The following is a 24,820-nucleotide window of genomic DNA, read 5'->3' on the forward strand; positions in this document are numbered from 1 at the left end:
TATTTGCTTTCCTTTGCGCAGGTAAACCATTTGTCTGAATTGTGCCCTCTGTTCCATGGAATAGTTTACGTTATAGCTGGGAACAAGTCTTTGTCAGCTATGCAGAATTGACACTTATCTTCGATCTCCTTTTCAGAAGGGGAATTCAAACCTCTCGGCTAAACCGGTTCTGGGGTTTTTGCAAGAGGTTAGAAACAAGCATTTTCCTTCGAGTTTGTACCAGCCGGGAGGATGTTGAAAAGCGGGGAGCGTTGTTTCCCCGACTCCGACTACATCTCTGCACTGGAATCGCCTATATCCTGGGACATCAACGACCCCAAACTGCCCCAGGTGAGTGTGTCTTACACTGGACCAGGATATTGCCCCACAACACCAAGCCTTTCTCTTTACATCAGGATGTAACCTGTAACTTTAACGTGCTGCCTCCATTCTCAAGCACGTACAGTTAAGGACCATGATATTCTATCTAAAGCGCAACATGGGTAACTGGTTCTAGGCATGAAAAGGCATGAAAAGGCATTCTAGGCATGAAACCATTTACTCGCTACTTCAATGTGAAGTGACAGCCCGAGCTCAAGTCTTTTAGAAACTGAAAAAAAAGACAGAAATTGCTGGAAAAACTCAGCACGTCTGTCGAGAGAAAGCAGAGTTAACGTTTCAGGTGCAGTGACCTTTCAGAACACTTTCAGATCTGGCTGCAGAGAAAAAAAGTCCACGTTCGGATATTTCTCTTTACAGATGCTGCCTGACCGGTTGCGTATTTCCAGCATTTGCTGTTTTAATTTCAGATTCTTAGTGACCCTTTATTAATCTCATTGCATTGAACTCAACCATTTCCAGAACTTCTCGCATTTAGAAGGTCTATGTACATTTCGGAGCGTGTGAGGGGCAAGCATAGGGTCGTCAGAAAGGTCTTGTGGAGCAGTGGTCGTGTCCCAACCTCAGGGTTTGAAGGTTTGGGTTCAAGTCTCACTTTCCGCTGAGGTGTGTCATAACAAATCCGAATGGATTCGTTAAAACAAAAACCTAGAATCGCCCGAAAGGCGTGCACCCGCCTTATGTATTACTCACTAAGGTGTTGTCATTCTCGACCAAAATATTCCGTCCATTCCAAAGCGCATTCTTACACTCTTTCCTCACTTTAAAGTTGTGAAATCTGTTTTATTTTTCTTACAATCGTTTGTACATTTTGCGAAACGTTTGCCTAAAGAATATTTCGATTTTTTTTCTGACCTAAGTGTCACAAAGGGACCGCGCTAAAACTACCTTCAGAGCAAATGGCAAATGCACAACCTGTATTAGATGGCTGACCCCTAAATATTAAATAGACAAGTGATTACTATTGTTAAAGTCTTAATGTAGACTCCTGTCTCATTCTACTGTGAACTAACTACTATATGTTTTCCAAGCCTGCTTCGTAGGAGAGCTGAACTGAATGATAGTTGTAAGTTTGATGCGGGCGGTAGGGAACTGGCCTTTGGGCGGATAGTGGTAGCCACTCTCAGGACTTGAACACATCATCTGGGACCCTTCCATTACAACCAGGCAACAGTGCCATAAAAATGTTATCTTTAGGGTGGGATGTAATGACTGGATTTAAAAGCAATATTTGAAAGGGAGCTGGGAAGTTCATTTGGCTACCACATTTGCCCCTGTAACACAAAAAAAAACTGCAGTTCAAGTTGCCTTGAAGTACTTCGGATGGATATGACAGTGGCTATACAAATGCAAGTTTGTCCTTTGTTAATCTAGAATGCTTAGCATCTTTTAGCCCTGTATAAATTAATTCAGCTGCTCTGTGTCAGACACCCTACTTCATGAAACATTTCCCATTGATTAAAACATTATGCTTTAATCAGAACTGTTAAAAGTCACCACAAAAATGTTTATCAGTTATTTCTGCATCAGTTGAAAAATGAAATGACATGAATTTAAGAATTTCTTTTAAAATAACACAAGAGTCGGGAAAGATAAAAATGGATGAGTGATATCCTGTTAAAGCATATTCAGATCCAAACCCAACACCTGGAAACATGACAGAGTCAATTGCTTTAAGTCAATTATACTAAACAATTTATTGACTACTGTCTGATACAAGGTCTATTACATTAAGATTTCTGTCAAAAGCATTATTCTTGATGCAAAATTCTTTGCTGCTAAAAGTTATACTGTTTTAGTGCAGATGTATTAGTTAGTAATTTTCATTATAATTTTGTTTTACACTAAAATCACCTATAAAAAAATTATAATTTTATTTTTGGACGATTTTGCCAAACTAGAGACATGGTAATAAATAACCCTTCACATTAGAGGCATTCCTGATATTTTCATTTTCGTTGCAGATTGTGATTAAATGCATATGTCTTTATCTTTTTTTTTAAAAACTTTCGTTCATTGTTTAATTTTTCTTTAAAGGATGTGCATCAGTTGGATCGTTTCCAGGAATGGACAGATTCCTATGTTAAATTTATTTATAGTGCTGATGATAAAAATGCACAGAGGCATCAGAGTGGATGGGCCATGAGGAATACCAACAACCACAACTGCCACATTCTGAAGAAATCCTGTTTAGGAGTAGTACTTTGCAGCAACGATTGCACCCTGCCTGATGGGAAAAAGATCTATCAGAGACCTGCCATATGTGATAAGGCACGGCAGAAACAACAAAGTGAGTAGCATCTTATCAAATTTCCATCAATTCTGTGGTTACTTCACTTATTTTAAATTGTTTTCTCTTCATTTTTCATTTTTGTGATTATTGTTAACCAGAATAAAAGGAAGCTTGTGAAACTCATTATTCTTGTACTCCAGACATATTCAAAATGAAATTCTCCATTTTCACTGCTCGATTTGGGTAAATCTAATAAAGGAGAATGTTCAAACCATTTGATGTTTTTAAATGAATATTTACACTGAGAGGAACTTATCGGGACATACAAAAAATGGATCAAATACACCAGAACAGTGACGTTAGGTTGTATTTTTCAGGAAAGGGTGAATACGCTAGGCCACTGTTCTTTTGAAAAGAGAAGTCTGAAGTGTGACTTAATACAGGTCTATAAAGTTCTAAAAGGCTTTCATAGAGTAGATATTGAGACAGCATTAAAAGAACGGGTCAGGCGGCATCTGTAGAGAGAAACAATTAACATTTCATATTGATGACCATTCAGCAAAACAGAGAAAGGGCTAGAGACAAAACAGAGGCCATTAATGTAAGACAATCATCAAAAAGTTAAATTAGGAATTACTTAGAAAGTATTTTATCCATAGCATTGTGAGAATCTGGAACTCACCACCACAGGGAGTGGTTGGGAGGCAAATAATCCAGATACTTTTAAGGATATGAGGGAAAAGGGAATTAGAAGGTTATGCTGATAGTGTTAGGCAAGGAGGGATGGGAAGAGACTTGAATAGAACAAAAACATCAATATGAACCAGTTGGGATACATGTCTTGTTTCTGGGTCCTATCCTCCAGGTACTTTTAGGTAAAAGAGATTGTATTACTCAGTGCAGTAGCCAACTTATTAAAGCACAGGAAAATGTCTAAAATAGTTTTGACATGTTTGTTAACCAGACTGAGGTCTGATTATCGCTGCGCTATTACAAATTATAATGGTCTTGAAAGTTCCAATGCAGTCTCCTATCACTGCCACATTGATGAGATGCAACCCTACAAAGCATGAATATCTAGATTCCCAAGATGGAGATCATATTTTAATCCAGGGCTGTTATGTTTTTACTCCAAAGAGATACTGTGACAATAAGTTAAATATTAACATTGGGATTTCATTGCTGGAAAACTATACTCATGATTTCCCTGTTGTTGTACGTATGTCAAATTAGCTCCTTTTCCAACTTCTTTCCATATCTGATCTAATTTCCTTTGCCACCCTGTCTGTCCCTGAGTTTCAATGAAATGAATCAGGGTAAATCCATAGAAAAAGGGGGAATTTGGGGGCAGAGATGTGGACAGTGAATAAGGGCTCATCCTGTCAATCATAGTTTAGGTAAAGTAAGTGCAGGAAACCATGATCATTTCATCATTTGCTCATTGGCAATTCAAGTATGAATTTTGTTACAACATAAGACAAGTTTACTTAAATGTATTGTTGTGGTGTGCAAATACAGATATATAAAGCTATTCTGGAAAACCAAAACTATTTTGGGTTTTGTAAATATTAGGATGGAATACAGAAGTAAAGATAAATTTTACAAAGCATCGGGAATGGCATATCATGCATATTTTTATATTCCCCATTCTAGAATTAGCTTTAAAGCTATTAACAGTTTGTAGCAGAGATTCATCAAGGTGATGGCAGGGTTGGGAAATTGTTATTTTATTCATTTGTCAATGCATAATTTTTGGAATTTTGTTTATCTATATCTAGTTTAGCACTGTGTTTAAAATAGACATTTTCAGAGAGTTCATGACAACTCAGATGAACGCGGAATAGTTCTTCCAATCATTCCTTGCATCATGTATATTTTTATATTCTCCATTCTAGAATTAGCTTTAAAACTATTAACAGTTTGTAGCAGAGATTCGTCGAGGTGATGGCAGGTTTGGGAAATTGTTATTTTATTCATTCGTCAATGCATAATTTTTGGAATTTTATTTGTCTGAATATAGTTTAGCACCGTGTTTAAAACAGATATTTTCAGGAAGTTCATAACAACTCAGACAAATGCAAAATAGCTCTTCCAATTATTTCTCTTGAAGCCAACATGGCCAAAATAAAATTTAAAGAAGTTCAACAAATAATGATGGATTTAGTTGAAGTGACTAAAGAAATACAATGGTATTGTTTAGAAAATCACTGCTTGTGATGTGAAGTGTTAGAAGAAATTCCCTTAAGTAGAAAAGTGTTTGCTGTAGAAGTGGTTGATAGAGACATTATTGCTCATTTTGGATAAATATTTGAAGCAGAGGAAGACAATAGCATCTTATTGCATTTCCATCAATTCTGTGGTCACTTCACTTATTTTAATTGTTTTCTCTCCTTCCCTTTTCATTTTTATGATTATCGTTAAACAGAATAAAGGGAAACTTGTGAAACCGATCATTCCTATTATTCACAAAGTATTTAAAACATAGTCAAAATGAAATTCTCTATTTTCACTACTCAATTTGGGTAACTAGACAAATCTAATAAAGGAGAATGTTCAAACTATTTGATATTTTTAAATGAATCTTTAACTAATAGGAACTTATAGGGACATACAAAAAAATGGACCAAATACACCAGAACAGTGAGGCTAGGTTATACTTTTCAGGAAAGGGTGAATAAGCTTTTCTTCTGAAAAGAGAAGACTGAAGTGTGATTTAATACAGGTCTATAAAGTTATAAAAGGTTTTTATAGAGTAGACACAGAGAAAATATTAATAGAACAGGTCAGGCAGCATCCATATCCCTGCAATTTCTCCTCCTTGAAGTATTTAGAAAAGTTCCCTTGGCAAACTACCATTGAATCTGTACCCATTACTTCAGGGCAGTAGTGGTGGCTTTGATTTGGCTTTGTAGAAAGCTGTCACAAACAGAATGGGTCGATAGCTTTGTTAGGTTCTCTAATCATCGATGATTCTGAGTATTAGTGAAATGTATGATGCAAGCTGTAATTAAATAAGCAGAGAATTATGATTCATTAAATAATAAGTCACTCAAATATTTATTTTAAAATGGAAGATATTACTTGGCAAACTGTACATTTGATGACATTTTAATTGAACAATTCATTTGCATCACTAACAGAATGCAAATACACATTCTGTTATATCCAAAAATGTCTAGCAATTTTCATTTAGATTTTCTTATAGGATTTGAAATAGGCTTTATTTGGGAAAAGAGATTGTAAAGAAGCTGAGGAGTTCATGACCATTTGAGTATTTATTAGTTGCCAGATGAATGGAATCTCCATCACCGATTTAAGTAGCTAAAATAACCTATACTTTCTTTCAGATCTAGAAAATGAACACTGTGTGTTTCAAAAGAAACAAAAAGGAAATGAAAACTATTGTGGCTATATTTTCCACAACATGCTATGCCTACACTGTTTGCGTTATAAGAAATGTAAGGGAATGAGTAGCTTTAGAGAAAGCATCGAAGAAATTTATTCAATCGGTTGCAGATAGTGGGGATTGCAGGTACGTGGAGAGACTGTAGAAGCTTGGATTCTTATTCTTAGAGCTAAGAAACCAAAGAGGAAATTTGGCAGGTGTGCTCAAAATCATATAAGATTTAGCTCAAGTAAGTAGAGAGGGCATAAATTTATAGTGTTTAACAAAAGAACCAATAGTGTTGTAAGGAAGACATTTTTACATAACAAATGATTAGAATTTAGTTTTTGCTGTGAGGTAATGGGTACAGACTCAATGGAGCTTTCCAAGAGAACTTTTCTAAATACTTCAAGGAGGATAAATTGCAGGGATATGGGGAATAAAAGTGGGGCTACGGGATTAACTAGACTGAATCTATGCAAACATTTTCAAATAACAATGGGCCAAATGGTCTCCCTCCGTGTCATACTCTTCTATGAATCTATCATTCTATGACTTGCTGTCCATTTAATGGTGCAACTTACCAGGGCCCTTTCCTCCATTAAATTCAAATAAATACTAGAGGAATAAACAAATTTAGGGGAAAATACACTCTGGGATTTGGCCTTTCTGGGGTAGTAGATGAACTAATGAGCTTTCAGGGAATCATAAGTTCCAAATGTAATCTCAAACTAAAATTTCTAAAGACCACTCCTAGAAAGAAGAAATAACTTCACAACAACAACGTTAATTATTTTTGATTAGTTTGATTTAATTTTTTTTCTTTATTCTTTAACGGGATGTGAGTGTGATTGCCCATACATTATGCCCTTGAACTGGATGGCTTGCTAGGGCCATTTCAGAGGGAGAGTCAGTTAGCCACGTTGCTGTGGATCTGGAATCACAAGCAAGTTCCAAGAAATATGACATAAATTCAATGAATTGGTACGTTCATTTTGAGAGCATAAAATGAAGGAAACTGGGGGCCAGCACTCAAGAAGATATTCATCAACTAACTAACAAGAGTCTTTGCTGTCCAGTTCAACCATGAGAATAGGTAGATTAGGACTTTGTCTAATAATATCCTAAAGATGGCATTGCAATGTCAGCCTAGATCAAGTGCTTAATCCTTAAACAGGAGATAAAACACAAAAGCCAAAACCCCATGACTCATCTTCAGCTCACTACCAATGGAACAAAGCTGAAACAAACACTTTTGATATTTGTTATTAAAGACATTGTGGCAAGAATATTAGAATGACTTCCAACACTTTGAGCCATAGTACAGTCAGATATTTAATGTCTGCCTGAACAATAAATGAGATCTCAGATTAATATCTATACTCAAGGATGGTCTTATTCCTCGGACATTTTGAGGTAGTTCATAGTTAGATATCAACCCAGTGGATAGAGTAACGAAAAGTATGGACGGGCCATCTGATGGAGATTTCTGAAGCTAGAAATAATTATTGCTGTGCACCTGCCTTTTACTTTGCATATTCATACTGCCTGAAATAAAACTTATAAGTATTTTGTATAAAATCCTGGACACAAAAGAAAAGGTGCGTAGATGTCAATGAAGAGAAACAAAACAATAATATCGTTAAATGTGTTCAATAGACAACAGTGCAACATGCGTCATTCAAAAGCTCAGTCTGTTTTGAGTACCACCATAATCACAGCTTAAATTGTGGGAGGTCCTGGCAGATGTCAGGTGAAATAATTAAACTGAGGAATTTTGGTCAACATTGCCAAACAGCCATTAATTAGTAAGCATAAGTGCAGTTGCCTTTGCAATGTACAACTCCATTTGGTACATGATTTAAACATAAGGAACAACCTCTTTATCAGCATGACAAACTTATAATGTGGAATTACATTCCATACTTGAACTGTTTAAGTAGTACTTTTGAATTAACATGTGGTAGTTTATCAACTACTGGAATTGATGATGGTAATAATGTAAATTAAGACTAAATCAAATTAATTTATTAGCCTTGAAATATTTGACATGTTTGATCAGGGTTTTTGCATAATACTGAGTTTTAGCCAATCACTTTACCTAACTTTGCATCCAGCAAAGATGTTAATTCATTGTCCTAGCATTTTATCACAGGCAGGTTAGTAAAAAGTGGCTTGTTCTAACCAAATCAGATGTTACAGAAATAACTCATTACTTATAACAAAGGAAGATAAATTGTTATTTTGATAACTAAATTACTGTACCACCCATGGCCACTTCCATCTAGAAGGACCAGGACAGCAGATACATGGGAACAACACCATCTGCAAGTTCCCCTCAAAGCCAGTCACTATCCTGACTTGGAAATATGTTACCTTTCCTTCACTGACTCTGGATCAAAATCCTAGAATTCCCTCCCTACGATCATTGTGGGTCAACCTACAGACATAGACTGCAGTGGTTAAAGAAGGCAGTCCACTATCCCTTCTTAAGGACAACTACGAATAGGCAATAAATCCTGGCCAACCAATGATTCCCACATCCCACGAGAGAATAAAACAAAAATTCAAATAAAATGATAGTTATCTTGCCAAAAGAAGATACTAAAACAGCTTCTTGTAGCTTCTAAACCAGGCCTTTATCATTTTACATTGACATTAAATTCCATAATATATGAAGACAAAATTCAGTTTCCACCCTGTTTCAGATTTTTCTGACTTCTAATTTTTACTTTAAAAATATAGACAAGCAGAAATACACTCTCCAAAGGTAAAAATGAAGTGACCATTGGAAATGGTTGGATTGACAATCAGTGATACCATTTCATAATCAGTTAGCACCAATGTTACTGTTATTCAGGTCATGTGGGGAAAAAGAACTATTTTATTTAAGTCTAATTCAATTGTTTAGCCTGAGCTCCATCTGAAATATGCTTTTCTTATCTTTGTGCTGAATATGGTCAAAATGATGCACAAGAGCATTTCTCGGGTTTATTGGTAATAAAACCATGCAGTATTAATAAATAATCAGGCACTCTCACTGTTGCAAAATGCCTTTTAAAAGAGCCCTATGAAGTAACTCAACTAGTATACCAAGGGCTATGTACAGAATGGAAACCATGTCAACTCTGTAGAAGAAGACAGGTTTTGAGTGGATTAAAATCAGGTCTGATTTTATATCTTATTTATATTAAAAATAAAGTTACAGATAATTTCTCTAAAACCTATAGGTTTTGTTCAATTGTTGCACATGGACATTGAGAAAGATTGAACAATGGGGATTGAACATTTTCAGTGACTGTCAATTCCAGGGATGAATATTTTGGTGGAGCGTGTTGAAACTGTGCACACAGCAGTAATATTTTGGTATCAAAAGTTCAATAGTAGAATTATTTTCCTTTTCTATTTATTAAAAAACTAAAAGTGGTTCTTTACGAGTTTTCATACATCAGTCAGATCTGATTTCAAAAGGAAACTGCAATTGTGAACAGTATTCTTATCATTTTCTAACACTGTAATAAGGGACGGATAAAAACTCACACTCAGTTTGTATCTTTCATAAAATTGGAATAATTTTTAGAGGCATCAGGTGATTTTCAATGTATTGTGTGATTGTGTGTTATTGGTATAAGATCCCATTAAAAAAATCAGAAAATTACTTGAATTTTAATTCATTCCTTTTTTAAAAAAACATCTTTCCAAAGTGACAAGTGAAATTGTCCAGTAGTTTCTTCAGATTTGTAATAGCTGTCAGAATGTGAGAGCAGGAAATAAACATCATCCTTTATATTGCATGATCCAAGTGACATTGTAGAGTCAAAAAAGCCCCTAAGATTTTCTAAATATACCATTTTTAAATGAGCCAATGTAGGAATATCTGTATATTTACACATTCAATTATTGCCAGTTTGAATAGTTATCTGAAAGAAAGAAAAGTGCGCTTTAAGTTATTTTCCCATATCCAACATTTGACACCAAACTAAAAATGTGCAGATCAAATGATTAAAGTATGAAAGTTGCACTAACTTTGAATTTGAAGCTTTACTTTGCTAACTGATAGATGATCCTACTCCCAACTTTGGTCTTTAATTGAACATGCTCATAGATGTTCTCACCTTATTTTGTTTACACTATCGTAGCTATTGCTTCTCTCTCTCATTTCCACCCAATGTCTACATTTTCCAAGATATATCATTTTCCTCTGCCCTGCATTTCCATTGTGTTGAAATCATCACTCAGTACATTCAGTTCTACACTAGGGACACCAAGTACAGACTTGGTGACTGCTTTGCAGAACATTTTGTTTTCAATCGTCGAGCAGGACCGTGAACTTGCAATTAACTGAGCTTTTAATTCTCCATAATGCTCCTGCTCTGACCTTTTTTTTCTTGGTCTTTTGCTGTGTTCAAATGAAGCCTAACCGAACAGCACCTCACCTTTTGACTGTGTATTATAGAACCTTCTGGTCTCAGCACTGAGTTCAACAATTTTAGATCAGAAGCCCTGATGCTATATAGTTTTATTTCTCTTTGATGGTTTGTTTCTGTCTTGTTTCTCTCTCATTCCTCTACTTTCCAAAAGCGGCCATTCAGGATCCTGTTATTGACGTATCAAGACAAATTCTTTTATTTTGTTCCTTGTCCCATGTTCGCTCCCTTTGGCCTTGCATCATGAAACCCTCCATCATGTGATCTCTCCCCCATTCCAAACAATCCTAAATTGCTTTCATTCTTTTTCCACCTTCAGCCCTTTCCCTCACTCACAACCTACTACATTTCTAACATTTTCCAGTTCTGATGAAATTGGTTTCTCCACAGATGCTGTCTATAAGACCCAATGAGTACTTTTAACATTTTCTATTCTATCTGTTGCATTCTCTCTCAATCTAACTCATTCTCAACAGCTCGGCGGACCTCTGAATGTTAAGGGTTCCAGTTCTTCCTTTAACATACAGACTTTTAAACCACAGCTTTTATAAAACTTTAATAGTACTTCTGAATTTACTTAATTTCTCTCAATTTGTTCATGTCATCCTAATTACAATCCTTTTTACCTACATTCCTCAGTAAGAACAGGAAGAGGCCCATATGGCTATTCCATATTCTTAGGAAAGCCTTAAAACCTCTCAGTATATTCAATTATTTGCCTACATATTTTACAATACAATAATACAATACAATTCAATATAGCACAGGAACAGGCCTTTCAGCCCACCAAGCCTGCGCTGATTCTAATCCTTGTTTAGACCTCCTTCTTATTGCCCATTTATGGTTTCTATCCCTCTGTTCACCTCCTGTTCATGTGTCTATCAAGATGCACCTCAAACATTGTTAATGCTCCCGCTTCCACTGGCAGTGTGTTCCAGGCACCCACCACCCTCTGTGTGAAAAATTTTTCCCACACTTCTCCCCTAAACTTTCTCCCTCTCACCTTGCATCTGTGCCCTTTTGTAGTTGACCTTTCCACCCTGGGAAAAAGCCTCTGACCATCCACCCTATCTAAGCCTCTCATAATTTTGTAGATGTCTATCAGGTCTCCCCTCTTGGGGTTGATAGGAGGTCAGCCTTCTCTTAACAGTGAAAACAATCTGAGTTTATTCACCCTCCCTTCATAACAAAAAACGCTCCAGGCCAGGAAACACCTTGGTAAGCCTTCTCTGCACCTTCTCCAAACTCCATTTTGAAATATAGTTTTCCCATAACATTTGTAAAACTTGTTCAGCCAGTATTTAACCTGGTAGTAATGAAATCAGCAAGAAAACACATCAAATAGATGGACTCTTGCACTTAGAGATAGTAAGATAGTAACTGCTGATGCTGGAGTCAGAGATAACACACTGTGGAGCTGGAGGAACACAGCAGGCCAGGCAGCATCAGAGGAGTAGGAAAGCTGACGTTTTGGTTTGGGACCTTTCTTCACTTCATCTGTTACACAACCCTCAGTGATATTAAAACATACATCTTAAAATAGCAATTGATTAAAAATTCTCACATTGCTCAGGTGTGAGACTCTCAAACACTACATGCTGTGTCTAGGCATTTGAAACACACAAGGGTTAAAAAGGTGGAAGAGTCAAAGGGTGTCTGAATTAAAGGATTAAGTACAGAAGCGCCTTTGAAACCAACTGCAACAAAATGAGGAATTGCAATTTATTTATGGTGCAAGGTTGGTGTAGCATTGACATACTGCTGTATGTTTATTGAATCCTTACCTGAATTTCAGTTTGCTTTAATGTATACTTTATGCCAATTATTCAAAGTCTTATTCCTTAGATGATGACTTATGCACCAGCAATGGAAGAAAAGTGCAATTCTTCAGAGTCATTGCATCATTGCAAAGACAATAGATCTCAGTCAGGCCAAACTGGAATGGTTTACAATTTATTCCAGTAAGTCAGTGAAATGTCTTATATTCTGCTGCACCAGTAAGGGTTATATTGCTTATGGAGACATTGGGTGAAATTGATTGTGGAAATATTACTGGTGATACACTGCTTCTGGCAGTGGAACTAGAAGTGTTTGCGATTATTGCTTTTTTCCATTTTTCATTGGATTACAATTCAAATTTAAAATCCAGGGCAGACTCTATGATTCCACAGTGCAGAGATTTTTCATTGGTGAAACCTGCTATGAGCTGAGAATGCTGTAGCTACAGGTGGGTTATAACTGAGTCTCCTAATCAAACCTAGATCATGGCCACAACTTTCCTGCCCAACTCTACTTCCATTGACATAAGACATTTTGAGGATACGAAGGTGGTGTAGATGTCTTTTTGAATATAAGTTTCACTTGTAAATATTTTACAATGCATTGGTTTCTCATTGTTATTTGTTTAGAATAGCTTAGTCAGAAAGCTACATGTACTTGCAGGTACTTGGCATGTATTAATGGTTCAACTGAGGAGTTACGAATTTGTAAAAATATTTTCTTTTCTACTGGGGAAAGAAACAAAAGCCTTGCTTTTTGTTTATTCTTTATTGAATGTTCAGATTCATCAAATATTATTCTCACTACTCGGTGAGATATGGCTAAACTTGCAGATTCAGCTGACCCTCCCTCCTGTGTCCCTTTTATAATTATTAAGTGTTGATACACACTGAGTATTGTTTACATCAGAAGGAATTAACTTGAATGATTTGATTGATTTTGTTCATCCATGCAATGTGAAGGTTGATGGCAATGCAAATATTTATTGCTCATCCATGATTGCCCTTGCAAACATGCTAAGCCACATTTATAAACTGTTCCAGTCCATGTGATGTAGATGCATCCATGTGGCTCTTAGGTAGCATTACAGGATGTTGACTTATCCTTGATGAGGGATTGATAATACTTTTGCCGACAGAATACTGTGTAACATGGAGCTGCCATTTTCCCATGAAGCTGAGTCAATTTTCATTCCAGTCAAGTGGAGGTCTTGGGTTTGAAAAGTGCTTTAGGGAAAGTCTTGGAAAATTGTAGATGGCGTCCACTGTGGCCTTCAAGCATTAGTGGGCAACGGGCTGCTTTTTTCCTGGGTGGGTTTTAGCTTTTTCTTTACTTTTGGGCCTGGGCTTATCCAGGCAAGTGGAGAGTATCCCATCAGACACCTTGTAGATAGCAGAAACTCTCCAGGGAGACAGATGAGTGATTCATTGCTGAATTCCCAGGAATCAGACCAAGGTTGAATATAGACAGGGTCTTGATGCATGTGGCATGGAATGCTTCAGTATGTGAGGAGTTAAAAATGGTGCTGAACATTGTGTAATCATTGGTGAACGTCCCCAATTCTGGGTCATTGATGAAGTAGCTGAAGATCATTGACCTAGGACACTACCCTGAGGAACTCCTGTAGAGAGCCGTAAAGCTGAGCTGATTGGCCACCAACACCCATATCTATTTTCCTCTGAGCATGAAATGACTCCAGCCAATGATTAGATTTCTTTGATTCCCATTATCTTCGATTTACTTGGGCCTTTTGATGCTACTCTTGGTCAAATGCTGCCTCACTCTCAAGGACTTTCATTTGTCACTAAGCAATTGATCGAATCAAAAATCATTGCAGATTAAAGGATGATTTGGCATGACCTGTAAGTGTATGTTCCCTCACAGTATTGGGTGCAGCAACCCCTCCTTACCCTTGACACCATTAACACGCTTAGTGTAAACAAAAATCACAAAAAGTAAACAAAAATAAAATAATGTTAAGCATTTTGAAAACCTTAATTTTGAAAGAATCCTCATGGTACTGTCCTGAAGATTGCTGTTCAAGGGCATAGTTGATTACATTCAAATCAAAACAAAACAGAGTGGCTCCTCATTTTTGTGTTTACAATTGTTTACAATAACACAATTTAGATTTTACTGCTTAATTCTTCCAAATCTCCATATTTATAAAACCATGTAATAAATTACAAATTAAACATGGCCATGGCCATACCAGAAAAGGTTTACATCAGGTTTTGAAAAGACTACATGAAGCAACTCTACAGATATGAAAGCGAAGTTCTGATGAATCATATCAGACTTGAAATGTTAACTCAGTTTCTATCTTCACAGGTGCTGCTAGGCCTGCTGAATTTCTCTAGCATTCTTTGTGTTTATACAGATACAAAGGCTGTTTATTTAGTGGGAGGGGAAAGATGGAAACTGGCAGATTGAGATTAATCACAAATGGGCAGGTCAGATTTTTAAAGTTCCTGTAGGGGACATTAGATCTTTCAACGCTTTTTGTAAAGGAATACTTTAACATAAGTACAGATGTCCCAAATGACCAATGACCAATAAGGTGTCTGTAGAATAATAGGAAGTCACCAAAATATCAAGGTTTTTTTTTGCTGTCAACCGAATATATTGGGAGTATCCAAGTTTTGTGAATGAGAAATTCAGAGATGATGCCCGATGTAGAATGAACAGTTTCCACAATAATTCTGACTTTTCACCTTTGGCTGTAGTTGTAACATGCTGAGGACAGTTACAAAGTTGGTTATTAAGTGACTGATAGCTGTATGTTTGAGATCTCACCAGGCGAATGCCTGGAACAGGAATTTGAGAATGGTAGGATGATAGCACAGCTCAACCTACAATGTTCTACTGCATTGTTGCCATTTGCTGAAACACAGCATCAATGGAAGAGCTAAAATCCATAATGCCCTTCACTCAAACATTAAAGTTTACATGTACCAGAATCCTGATGTACAGCACTGACAGAAATAAATAAAAGGAAAAGCAAAAAGCTCAATCAGACTCTTGGAAATTGATATGAATGAATTGAATAAAGAAAGGAGATTGGGGTAGATGGGAATGTGAAATAATCTGATCAGCTGTTATCTTACTGAATGGCAGAGAAAGCTCAAGGGGCAGAGTGATCTGCCTCCTGCTCCTAATTTGTACGTAATTAATAAGACTCTGCATTTATGGTTTCCCAGTTGTATGATCTAATCAATTGGCAATTAGACTGCACTTTGATCCTTTGGGAGATGATTTAAAACAGATCTGAATATACTTAACTGTGTTATTATATCTGTCACTGACAACAAGCTGGCATCAATTCAGCTCCAATTTGGCAAATTTTATATGGTCTTGCTCATTGCCTAATTATTCCATCTTTTATGTAGCAATAGCATGCATCACCACTACTCCAGTGTAGTACTGAAGGCAGTGCTGCAGTTTGAAGGTGAACATAGAACATAGAACATAGAACATTACAGCGCAGTACAGGCCCTTCGGCCCTCGATGTTGCGCCGACCTGTGAAACCAATCTGAAGCCCATCTAACCTAAACTATTCCATTATCGTCCATTTGTTTATCCAATGACCATTTAAATGCCCTTAAAGTTGGCAAGTCTACTACCTTTGCAGGCAGGGCATTCCACGCCCTTACTACTATCTGAGTAAAGAAACACTGAGGCGAGACATTGAACTGAAGGCCAATCTGCTTGCTCATGGGGGTGTAAAGGTTTTAATGACACTATTTGGGAGAGCAGGTCTGGTTAACATCCACCCCAACCAAACACATCAACTAAAAGGTCCTTATAATAATGCTGTTTGTATGAGTTTCCTGTGTGTAATTTTGGCTGTCACATTTCCTACAATAATGACTGCACTTTAGAAGTATTTAACTGTGTGTAAAGCACTGTAAGAAATCCTGTGGTTCTGAAACATGCTACAAAGGTACAGGCTTTTCTTTCCAGTGGTACATTTTCTAGTTAGTGGTTTAAGATTTGAAAGATTCCACTGTTTACACTTAGCTTCTTCTGAACTGTATGTATTTTTAAAATTTTCTCCCATCCCAGAATTTGTTTTTGCCACTTCCAGCCTGAGTGGGTTACTTCTTCTTTGCCAAAAAGTTCTAATTTTCATTCTCTAACAGTAGATGTGTCCCTTGCTTGATTGTTCTTAAAGAGGCCCCAGATAAAACTGAGACTTCACCAGTGTGCCTCATAATCTGTGAGGAAGCTGGGGCATATACCATTGGCTGCATTTAAAATGACTCCTTCATCTGCAATGGGAACTTCCTCTTCTGACTGGACGAGAGACCAGTTGTTGCAGTGAGTAGGGAGGCCTGGTGGGGCAGGGTGGTTTAAATTAAACTTTGCTCACTTTGTTGTCCTAAGCTGAAGGTTTGGCCGCTGACCGCTGCCTTCAGTTCGGTCTTTCCAAGTGTCTTCAGGGAAGCTTTTATTCAAATTTTCAGTCTAGCTCCGCATTGCCTGAAGTTGGTCATCCCTGCTCCCTACTGAAATAATTCCACTGAGGCTGTCACCAAGTCACCCTTTATTTACACGTGGAAGGTTCTTGACACTGATCTAGCTCCCTCAGAGCCAGCTCTCAGAGTGAACAGAACCTCTGACACTGCTGTTTATATCTCTCAGCCAGGGCTCCCTGATTAGACCAGGTTAACAGCCCTAATCAGGGAACTCATATTCTATGAGATCCACCTAGCTGACCTCATTACAATCACTACATCCGCCCCCTCTCTGAGTCTGAGGACAAAGGCCAGTTCTCATTTTTGTAGTTCCTCCTGGGGTATTTTAGCACTGGGTCAGGTTCCTCCAACTCCGCCTTGGATACAGGTGGTGTGTAATGCACAGTAGCTCACCTCTTCTGCTTGATGCATCTCAGGAGGAATTCATTCTCCTCTTCAGGTGGCAAAGGCATCAGGGTGGCGACATATGCCGTGTCCATTTCAGATTCTGAGGTATCTTCAATGCTTGATGGAGGGGCAGAACCCATGGTTCCGGAACAGTTGGAAAGGCAGCTAAGGAGCCCGACACATGTTGCTCCCACACCATTTGTGAGTTTGCAGCTTTCATGTGGTCCGTGTGCTTGTTCAGTACAGTCGCACTTACCATACTGTATATGTCACTGGACCTGACCTTGAGTCAATCATGCCTGTTACCCATGCAGGATCATTCCTATGACTCCTACACCAAACTTTGTTCCCTGAATTAAATTGTCTCCCTAGCTTGGTGGAGTCTTGTGTCTGGCATTGGTGTTCCTGATGCCATTTCACCCTTCCCCCGGGTCCAGGGAGATCAGACTTAACCGGGTACAGAGTCCTCTCCATGTTAGCAACTCTGCTGGGCCTATTCCTGTAGTTGCTTGTGGGGTGTTCCGATAATCAAATAGGAAATGGGACAGTGAAGTTAGTGAACCTGTAGGCTGTTTTTTCAAGCCTGCCTTCAAAGTTTGGACTGCTTTTTCTGCTAGACCATTGGATGATAGATGGTATGGAGCTGTCCTTATGTTTTTACCTTCTGGTAAACGGTGGCCCATTATTTGTGATCAACGCTTCTGGGAGTCTGTGTATCGCAAAAGATGCACACAGTTTTCTATCATCATCCCCACGTTTGACAAATGAACTCTATGCACGTCCAGCCACTTTGAGTGTGCGTTTACAATGACTAAGAACATTTAGCCTCATGAAAGGACTTGCATAGTCGATGTGTAACTGAATCCAGGGTTTACCCAGCCATTCCCATGAATGTGGGGGAGCTGCTGGCAGTAATTTTTGTCATTGTTGGTACTTTGGGCACTGCCCCACCAATGCAGCTATGTCTGTATCCAATCATGGCCACCAGCCAATTTTTTGCCAATATTTTCATGGATGACCTGGATGACCCTGGTGGAGTTCAACCAGTATTTGGTGGTGACCTTTGCTCGGGACAATCAGTCTTGCTCTCAATAACAATATGCCGTCCTCTACTGTGACCTGGTCTCTCTGGGTCCAAAAAGGTTTCAATTCTGGTTGTGACAGCCCTTTGGTTCCCCCATTCCAACAGCTGTTTCAGTCTTGTCAGGACCAGATCTTTCCACTACTAAAGTCTGACACTGTCTGCTGTGAGTGGAAGTGTCCAGAAAATTTAAAATCATTATGGACTCCTCCAGTGGTGGTACCACTAGTGGTGTATCTGCCTGTGGGAGGCAGCTCAGTGCATCCACATTCGCTACTTGGTCTCTTTGATAGCGTTCCAACTTGTAATTATATGCACTTAGTATTAAAGCCACCACTGAATGCAAAGGTTCCAGGATGGAGGCCAGGTTATGTATGGACTTTACATAATTGTTCACCAGACCAAGGAAAGACCGAAGCTCTGGTACTGGTGTGGGAGCCAGGGCATCTTTGATCGCCCTCACTTTATCTTCCAATGGGTGTAACCCAGTCTTGTTGACTCTGTAGCCCAAGCAGGTCACTTGGGGTAAAAACCGAAAGAAATGCAGATGCTGTTCTGAGGAAGGGTCACTGGACCCAAAACTTTAAGTCTGATTTTTCCTTCACAGATGCTGCCAGACCTGCTGAGCTTTTCCAGCAACTTTGTTTTTGTTGTGTGTAGATCACTTGGGTTTCCTGAAACACACTTTTTCCCTTCTAAAGCATACACCCACTTGGGAAAAACGTCTAAGGGCAATGTTCAAGTTCTCTAAGTGCTCCTTATTGGTCTTCCCTGTTATTAGCACATCAGCTAGATTAATAGTGACCTGGGGTAGACCTTGTAAAATGTTTTCCATTTTCCTCTGAAAAATTGTACAGAATGACATTACCCCAAATGGCAGTCTTGTATATTGGTACAAACCCTTACGGGTATTAATTGTAGCATATTTCTGGGAATCTGCATCTAACTGCAATTGCAGGTACACATGGCACATGTCCAGGTTTGTGAAGGACAGCACCCCACCCCGCCAGCTTTGCATATAAATACTCTATGCGAGGGATTGGGTATTTATCCAGCTCCAAAAAGTGGATTACTGTTTGTTTAAAATCCCCACAAAGGCGAACTGACCCGTCAGGCTTTACAATCAAATACAAACAGTGCTGCCCATTCCATAAAGCGGACCATTTTGATGATTCCTTCGCTTTCTAGCTTCCTGATTTCTGTCTCTACTTTTGCCCAAAAGACAAATGGCACTGGGAGGGCCTTGCAGAATTGCTTCCTGGTCAATATGCAAGTTGGCCTTGGCTCCTTTGATAGACCCTAGATCTTCCTGAAAAACGTCCAGTTATTTAATTAGGACTTCACTCAGACAACCATGTTATAATCGAAAAATGTTGAGCCAATCAAGGTGAATCTTTTTCAACTGATTTTGCCTCACCAAGCTTGGGCCTGAGTCTTTTACTACACTCATTGGTAACTGAACCAGCTGCTTCTCATAAAAGATGGGAACCGAAGCTGTACCTTTAATCTGTAAAGGGTCTCCCGGTATAGGTTCTCAGTCGAGCCAGGGTCTTGTGCAAACTTAAATGTTGGAGTCCAGAGTGAATTTTGTTAAAGACTGGTTCTGTGATCACTGAAATGGCTGTGCCAGTATTGACCTCCATTAGAACTGGGCAACAATTTAGCCAGATGTTTATTTTGATTGGTTCTGCTTTGGGTGTTGCGAAGCAATTTAACTGTTCCAAACCAGATGTAGGTGGACGTTCCAGGATGTGCACTCCTCTCTTGGATACTAGCCTATGAGATCTCTTACTCCATTTAGGATAAGTCTTTGCTTTCTCGAGTCTGCACACCGGCAGCAAATACAATAGCTTGCCAATTCGGATCCTGAAGAAAATATTAACTGTTTGGCCAAAGCTTGGTTTTGTTTTAAGTGTTTGCTGTGGGCTCTAGGGGTTCCCATGGAACCACGTCTGGTCAGCCAGAAGTTCAGGATTCCAATCCAGGTTGGTTTCCAGCACCTCTGCTCCTAATGGAGCCCTCAGTAATGGTGGATGTCTCTGCATTCACCATTACTGGGATATGAAAATCTGGTCCAAAGATTTCAGCAGAGAATCTCATTCTGACTCTCCACAGTTCAATGTAGTAATGGATTAATGTGCTCGACTAACACACAGCTTTTCACTTCCTGGATTGGTTATTGAAATTTCAGTGGTCATGTGGCATTATCCATAAAAGTAGTCAGCGCAACAAATGAACATTAACAGAATTTATATTAAAAATGAAGTTTTTACAGTTAAAAATTCCCGCAAGTTATACTTTCCTCATCAATAGGATAAATACAGCGATTGATTTAGAATTGTTAAACTTTTTGTTAAGCAGAATGGTTCATTGCAATGCGATTTTGGTCTCATTTACTTTGGTATGTGACATTTAAAATATAAACTGAATAGCAGAAGATCAATTTTCAAAATCAGAGATTATCCTTCAATTCCCAGTTACTTTTACTTCTTGTGCCATTATATATTAATATTTTCTATGAATCTGCAACAAAAGTAAAACAGACATCAGTTCTTGAACTATGATCCCACCACTCCTGTCCTTTTCATTTGGCATATGTCTTTGAACATTGCTAGAGCTGATGAAACACTCAAATATTTTTTCTTTTCAATGGGATATTAAACTGAGGCCTTATCTACCATCTTAAGTGAACATGAAAAGATCCCATTGAACAAAAGTAGCATGGTTCTCCAGGTATGAACAGAAATTTCCTTCAGTTAGATGTTTATAAGACTGAAGTCATTGACTTTCTGTTTCTCCCTCTACAACATTATCCGATCTTCTGCTGTGTCAGCTGATCTGCTGAAACCTCTAAATTTGACTATTTTACTGCTCTCCTGGCCAGCCTTCCATGTGTTACCATTTAGAAACTGTAGTTCATCCAAGACTTTGCTGCCTGAGCCCTTGCTCACACTAAGTCTTATTCACTAAAACCTTCTGCCCGTGGACATAGAACAACACCTGGTCAAGCAAAGGTTCAATTTAAAAACTCACCTTCCTGTTTTCAAATCCATCTAAGGCCTGGCCATCCTGTAAATTCCTCCAGTGACCCTTTGAGATATTTGTGCAATATTCTAGTTCTGGTCTCTTGAATATCACTGATTTTTAACTGTCCCACCATTAGTGTATCTACTTTCAGTTGCCTGGATATGAAGCTCTGGACTCCGCTCCCTCCATTTCAGTCCATTATATTGTGATAGAATCCATCTCTTTGAGCGAACTTGTAGGCATCTGTCCCAAAATCTCCTATTTTGGATTGATGTCAAACATTGCTTTGATAGGCCTGTGTCCTTATTATGTTAAAGGCAACACATAAATTGAAACTGCTGCTGATGGCTTGGTCAATATTTAATCCCTCAAACAATGTTTAGTAAGAGAGTACTGAATCTGATCATTACCTATTTGATCTTATGTGATCTTATTGGGCGAAAGTTCAGTTTCATTACCTACATTGCAATGGTGGGTGAATTTTATGGAAGTGGCAGTGTTTCAGTCACTGGCTAATCAGGGAATTGAGAAGTCCCTAGGGGGCATTCCACGTGATTGGAATGCCAGTAGCGCCAGGTTCCACCTTATTGAGAGCTGCCAGCCAGAGGCCAGCAGCCCTTTAGTTTGGCAGTGCCAGTAGTGGCCAGTTGAGAAGACTGCGTGGCCCAGGGTCAGAGGTTAGTGATGGCAGAATGGCTGTCAGGAGAGGGGTTTGGTAGCAAAGATAGAGTGATGGGTTTCAGCATCTGCCACTGAACAATGACCCCACCCTGGTCCTTCTCAGTGCTGAGTCCCTGCATCAGGCAGTGGCTGCCTTTCCCTAACCCTAAGCCACCGGAAAACCAGAAAGAACCTGCACAGAGATAGTAGGAACCGCAGATGCTGGAGAATCTGAGATAACAAGGTGTAGAGCTGGATGAACACAGCAGGCCAAGCAGCATCAGAGGAGCAGGAAAGCTGACGTTTCGGGCCTAGACCCTTCTTCAGAACCTGCACAGACTTGCATTGTCAGCTCCCTTCCACTGCATTAGCACCAGCGCTGGTGTGAAGAGTCAATGATGTAAGCAACAATTGTCCCCAAGGGCCTCGATTGGCATCTCGCCCATGGTCTTCCTGGCACAAACTTAATTAGGTTTATTTGATGCCAGGAAGGGGCATAGTCTAAAAATTAAAGCCACTCCATTCAGGAGATATTTTCAGATGCACTTCTACACACAAAGGGTGGTAGAGGTTTAGAACTCTCATCCACAAATGTCAGTTGATGCTAGATTTCTTGTTAATTTAAAATCTGAGACAGATAAGGCCTAAAATCAGTAGTGATCTCATTGAATGGTGGAGTAGGCTTGAGGGGCTGAATGGCCCACTCCTGTTCCTATGTGTGTCCACACCCACTACTATCTTACCCAATTCTATGCCACCCCTAAAGCCCTGACTAAACCCGTTATGGGAGAAGAGCATAAAGTACAGTCATACATTTCAAATTTGGCTTTACTTAACACTTTTGAGCTGTGCAAGGTGTATGAAGGGTACTATGTACATGTAATTTTTGAGTAATATTTTTCATGTTCTATCAGTAAAGTGGAAATGTTTTCAAACTACTCTTTTCTATTGCAGAGAAATGTTGTCCAAACTGTGGTGCTCCCTTGAATCTGATGCCATGCCGAGGACATGGAGGTTATCCTGTCACCAACTTCTGGAGACATGAAGGAAAATGCATATTTTTTCAGGTTGGTTTTTCCTTTTAAATGCATTTTGTCCTGCACTCATTACCAGGTACGGCAAATATAATATCATTACTGAAGGGAAATTTGGATTGTTTTTTAGATGGAGTTTTAGAGAATGCAGTAGGAAGAATTTCAATGGCAAGTAATCACAGGACAGGAAAGTGAAACTGGACTCAGATGAACTTCTGTTCATTTGAGTATGTTTTTAATAATTTTTAATAATAATCAAAAAGGTTTAAAAGTACTAAAGTGAATATCAGACATTTTACTGACTTTATTTGGAACAGTTTTAGTTCAATAAAAAATGTTTCCTAAAAGTACTAATCTCCAGTTTTCAAGACAAAGGCAATATGAAAAATAAAGGCCGAAAACAAAAAGCACTGGAGATTACAATGGGTCAGGAAGCATCCATGGAGAGAGAGCAAATTAATGTTTCAAGTCTAGATGACTCTTCATCAGAGCTCTATTGAAGAGTCATCTAGACTCAGATCGTTAGCTTGCTTTCTCTCCACGGATGCTGTCTAACTGGCTGTGATCTCCAGCACTTTTTGTTTTCAGGACAGGTTCCAGCATCTGCAGTAATTTGCTCCTACATTATAAAAAATAAAGGACTGCTTCAATAAAATTTAAAAATAAATAAAAAAAGAAAAAACTAGTTTTAGAGAAGTATTTTTGTAAAGCAGGTGTAGTCCTTCAATTTTGTTTACATAATTACATTTATTCTTGATTTTTTTAAAGATTCATATTCTACATTTATCTTCTCAATGAGTCCAGTTTATTTTTTAGTCTCTTTTAAAAATCCTATTAATGCATAATTTATTGCACTATTGTCTGGATGTACAGGCACCCTGTCATTGCTTTACTTTGGTTAGAGAATAAACAAAGGAAAGATCCACTAATAATTTGCATATGGTCAGCATCATCTTCATTGATCATCAGTCATTAAGCAAGTGACCATCTGGAACATGGTCACACATTTCATCTTTGTTCAGTTCATGCACAGCAATATATACGTGAAGCACATACAGATCAAGATGTTAAAAGCACAACAAAACTCAGAGCCTATAGTTTTTTCTGACTTGGAGCCAAAAATGTATTCATTTGCAACCTTTGTTCACCACAGTAACTCTGATTGACCTTGGTATTTAAAGTGAACTGTGTGGCCTTAAAGGGATAGTTACTTGAAATATTTTTCCAACTTTTCAGTAAAATAATATCATACAACTTAGATCTGTTTACTGAGAGCAACATATCGTAGAATTTGTTATTAAAATTCTCACCACTTGCAGCAATTTGCCCTCTAATATGTTGGATGTTAGAACTGTAGTAAGTTGTAGCAATGAAATGGCAACAATACAGCCTTATTGAAAACTTATCTGGTTAGCAGAACAATTTTGTATGCAGTGAAAAAAATCAATTGCTGAAGTCTCCAGTAACCAATCGCTTCTCATAATTATTAACACGTCAATGCATCAGTGACAATTCTGAAGATTTGATAATGAGCGACAGGTATTGATGTTACTTGACAACCTGACTTTGCCTGAAAACTGTGTTAAGATTGTATTGAATTGCTCAAAATAGGTGGAATTATTAATGTTATTAGCAGCACTATAATGGATTGTTATGGCATTGACCAGTAGTAATCACTTGGGCACTGTGGCAAGGACAGTGCTAATAAATTAATAGCAATTGTCAAATGAAATTGTGTCATTGAGCTCCAAATATCTATGGCAAAATTGCCAAATAAGTAAATAGCATGGTGTTCCTTTGGAGGTACTTCCACAGTTTGCTGGTGCAAGAGGTGCTGTACTTCTGAAGTTACGATGAGAAAGCAGGAGCTTCTGCAAAAACTCCTGGCTTTTGTTTAGGATTTTACTAATGATGGGATAAAATACATTTGGTAAGTGCAGACTATTAGAC

General features: G+C 38.3%; 1 protein-coding gene across 1 annotated transcript in view; it reads left to right on the forward strand.

Moving 5' to 3' along the window:
* Positions 1–231: 231 nt before the first annotated feature.
* The window catches only part of LOC125483158 (chorion-specific transcription factor GCMa-like), a 28,700-nt gene continuing 4,111 nt past the window's right edge, over positions 232–24,820 (forward strand). Inside the window, exons 1-3 of the mRNA XM_048597100.1 lie at positions 232–330; positions 2,416–2,668; positions 22,791–22,903. Of these exons, the coding sequence (XP_048453057.1) occupies positions 232–330; positions 2,416–2,668; positions 22,791–22,903 (465 nt within the window). The remainder of the gene's footprint in view (positions 331–2,415; positions 2,669–22,790; positions 22,904–24,820) is intronic.

This window comes from Rhincodon typus, chromosome 5 (assembly GCF_021869965.1).
Source record: "Rhincodon typus isolate 14 chromosome 5, sRhiTyp1.1, whole genome shotgun sequence".
In the NCBI taxonomy this organism is placed as follows: Eukaryota; Metazoa; Chordata; class Chondrichthyes; order Orectolobiformes; family Rhincodontidae; genus Rhincodon; species Rhincodon typus.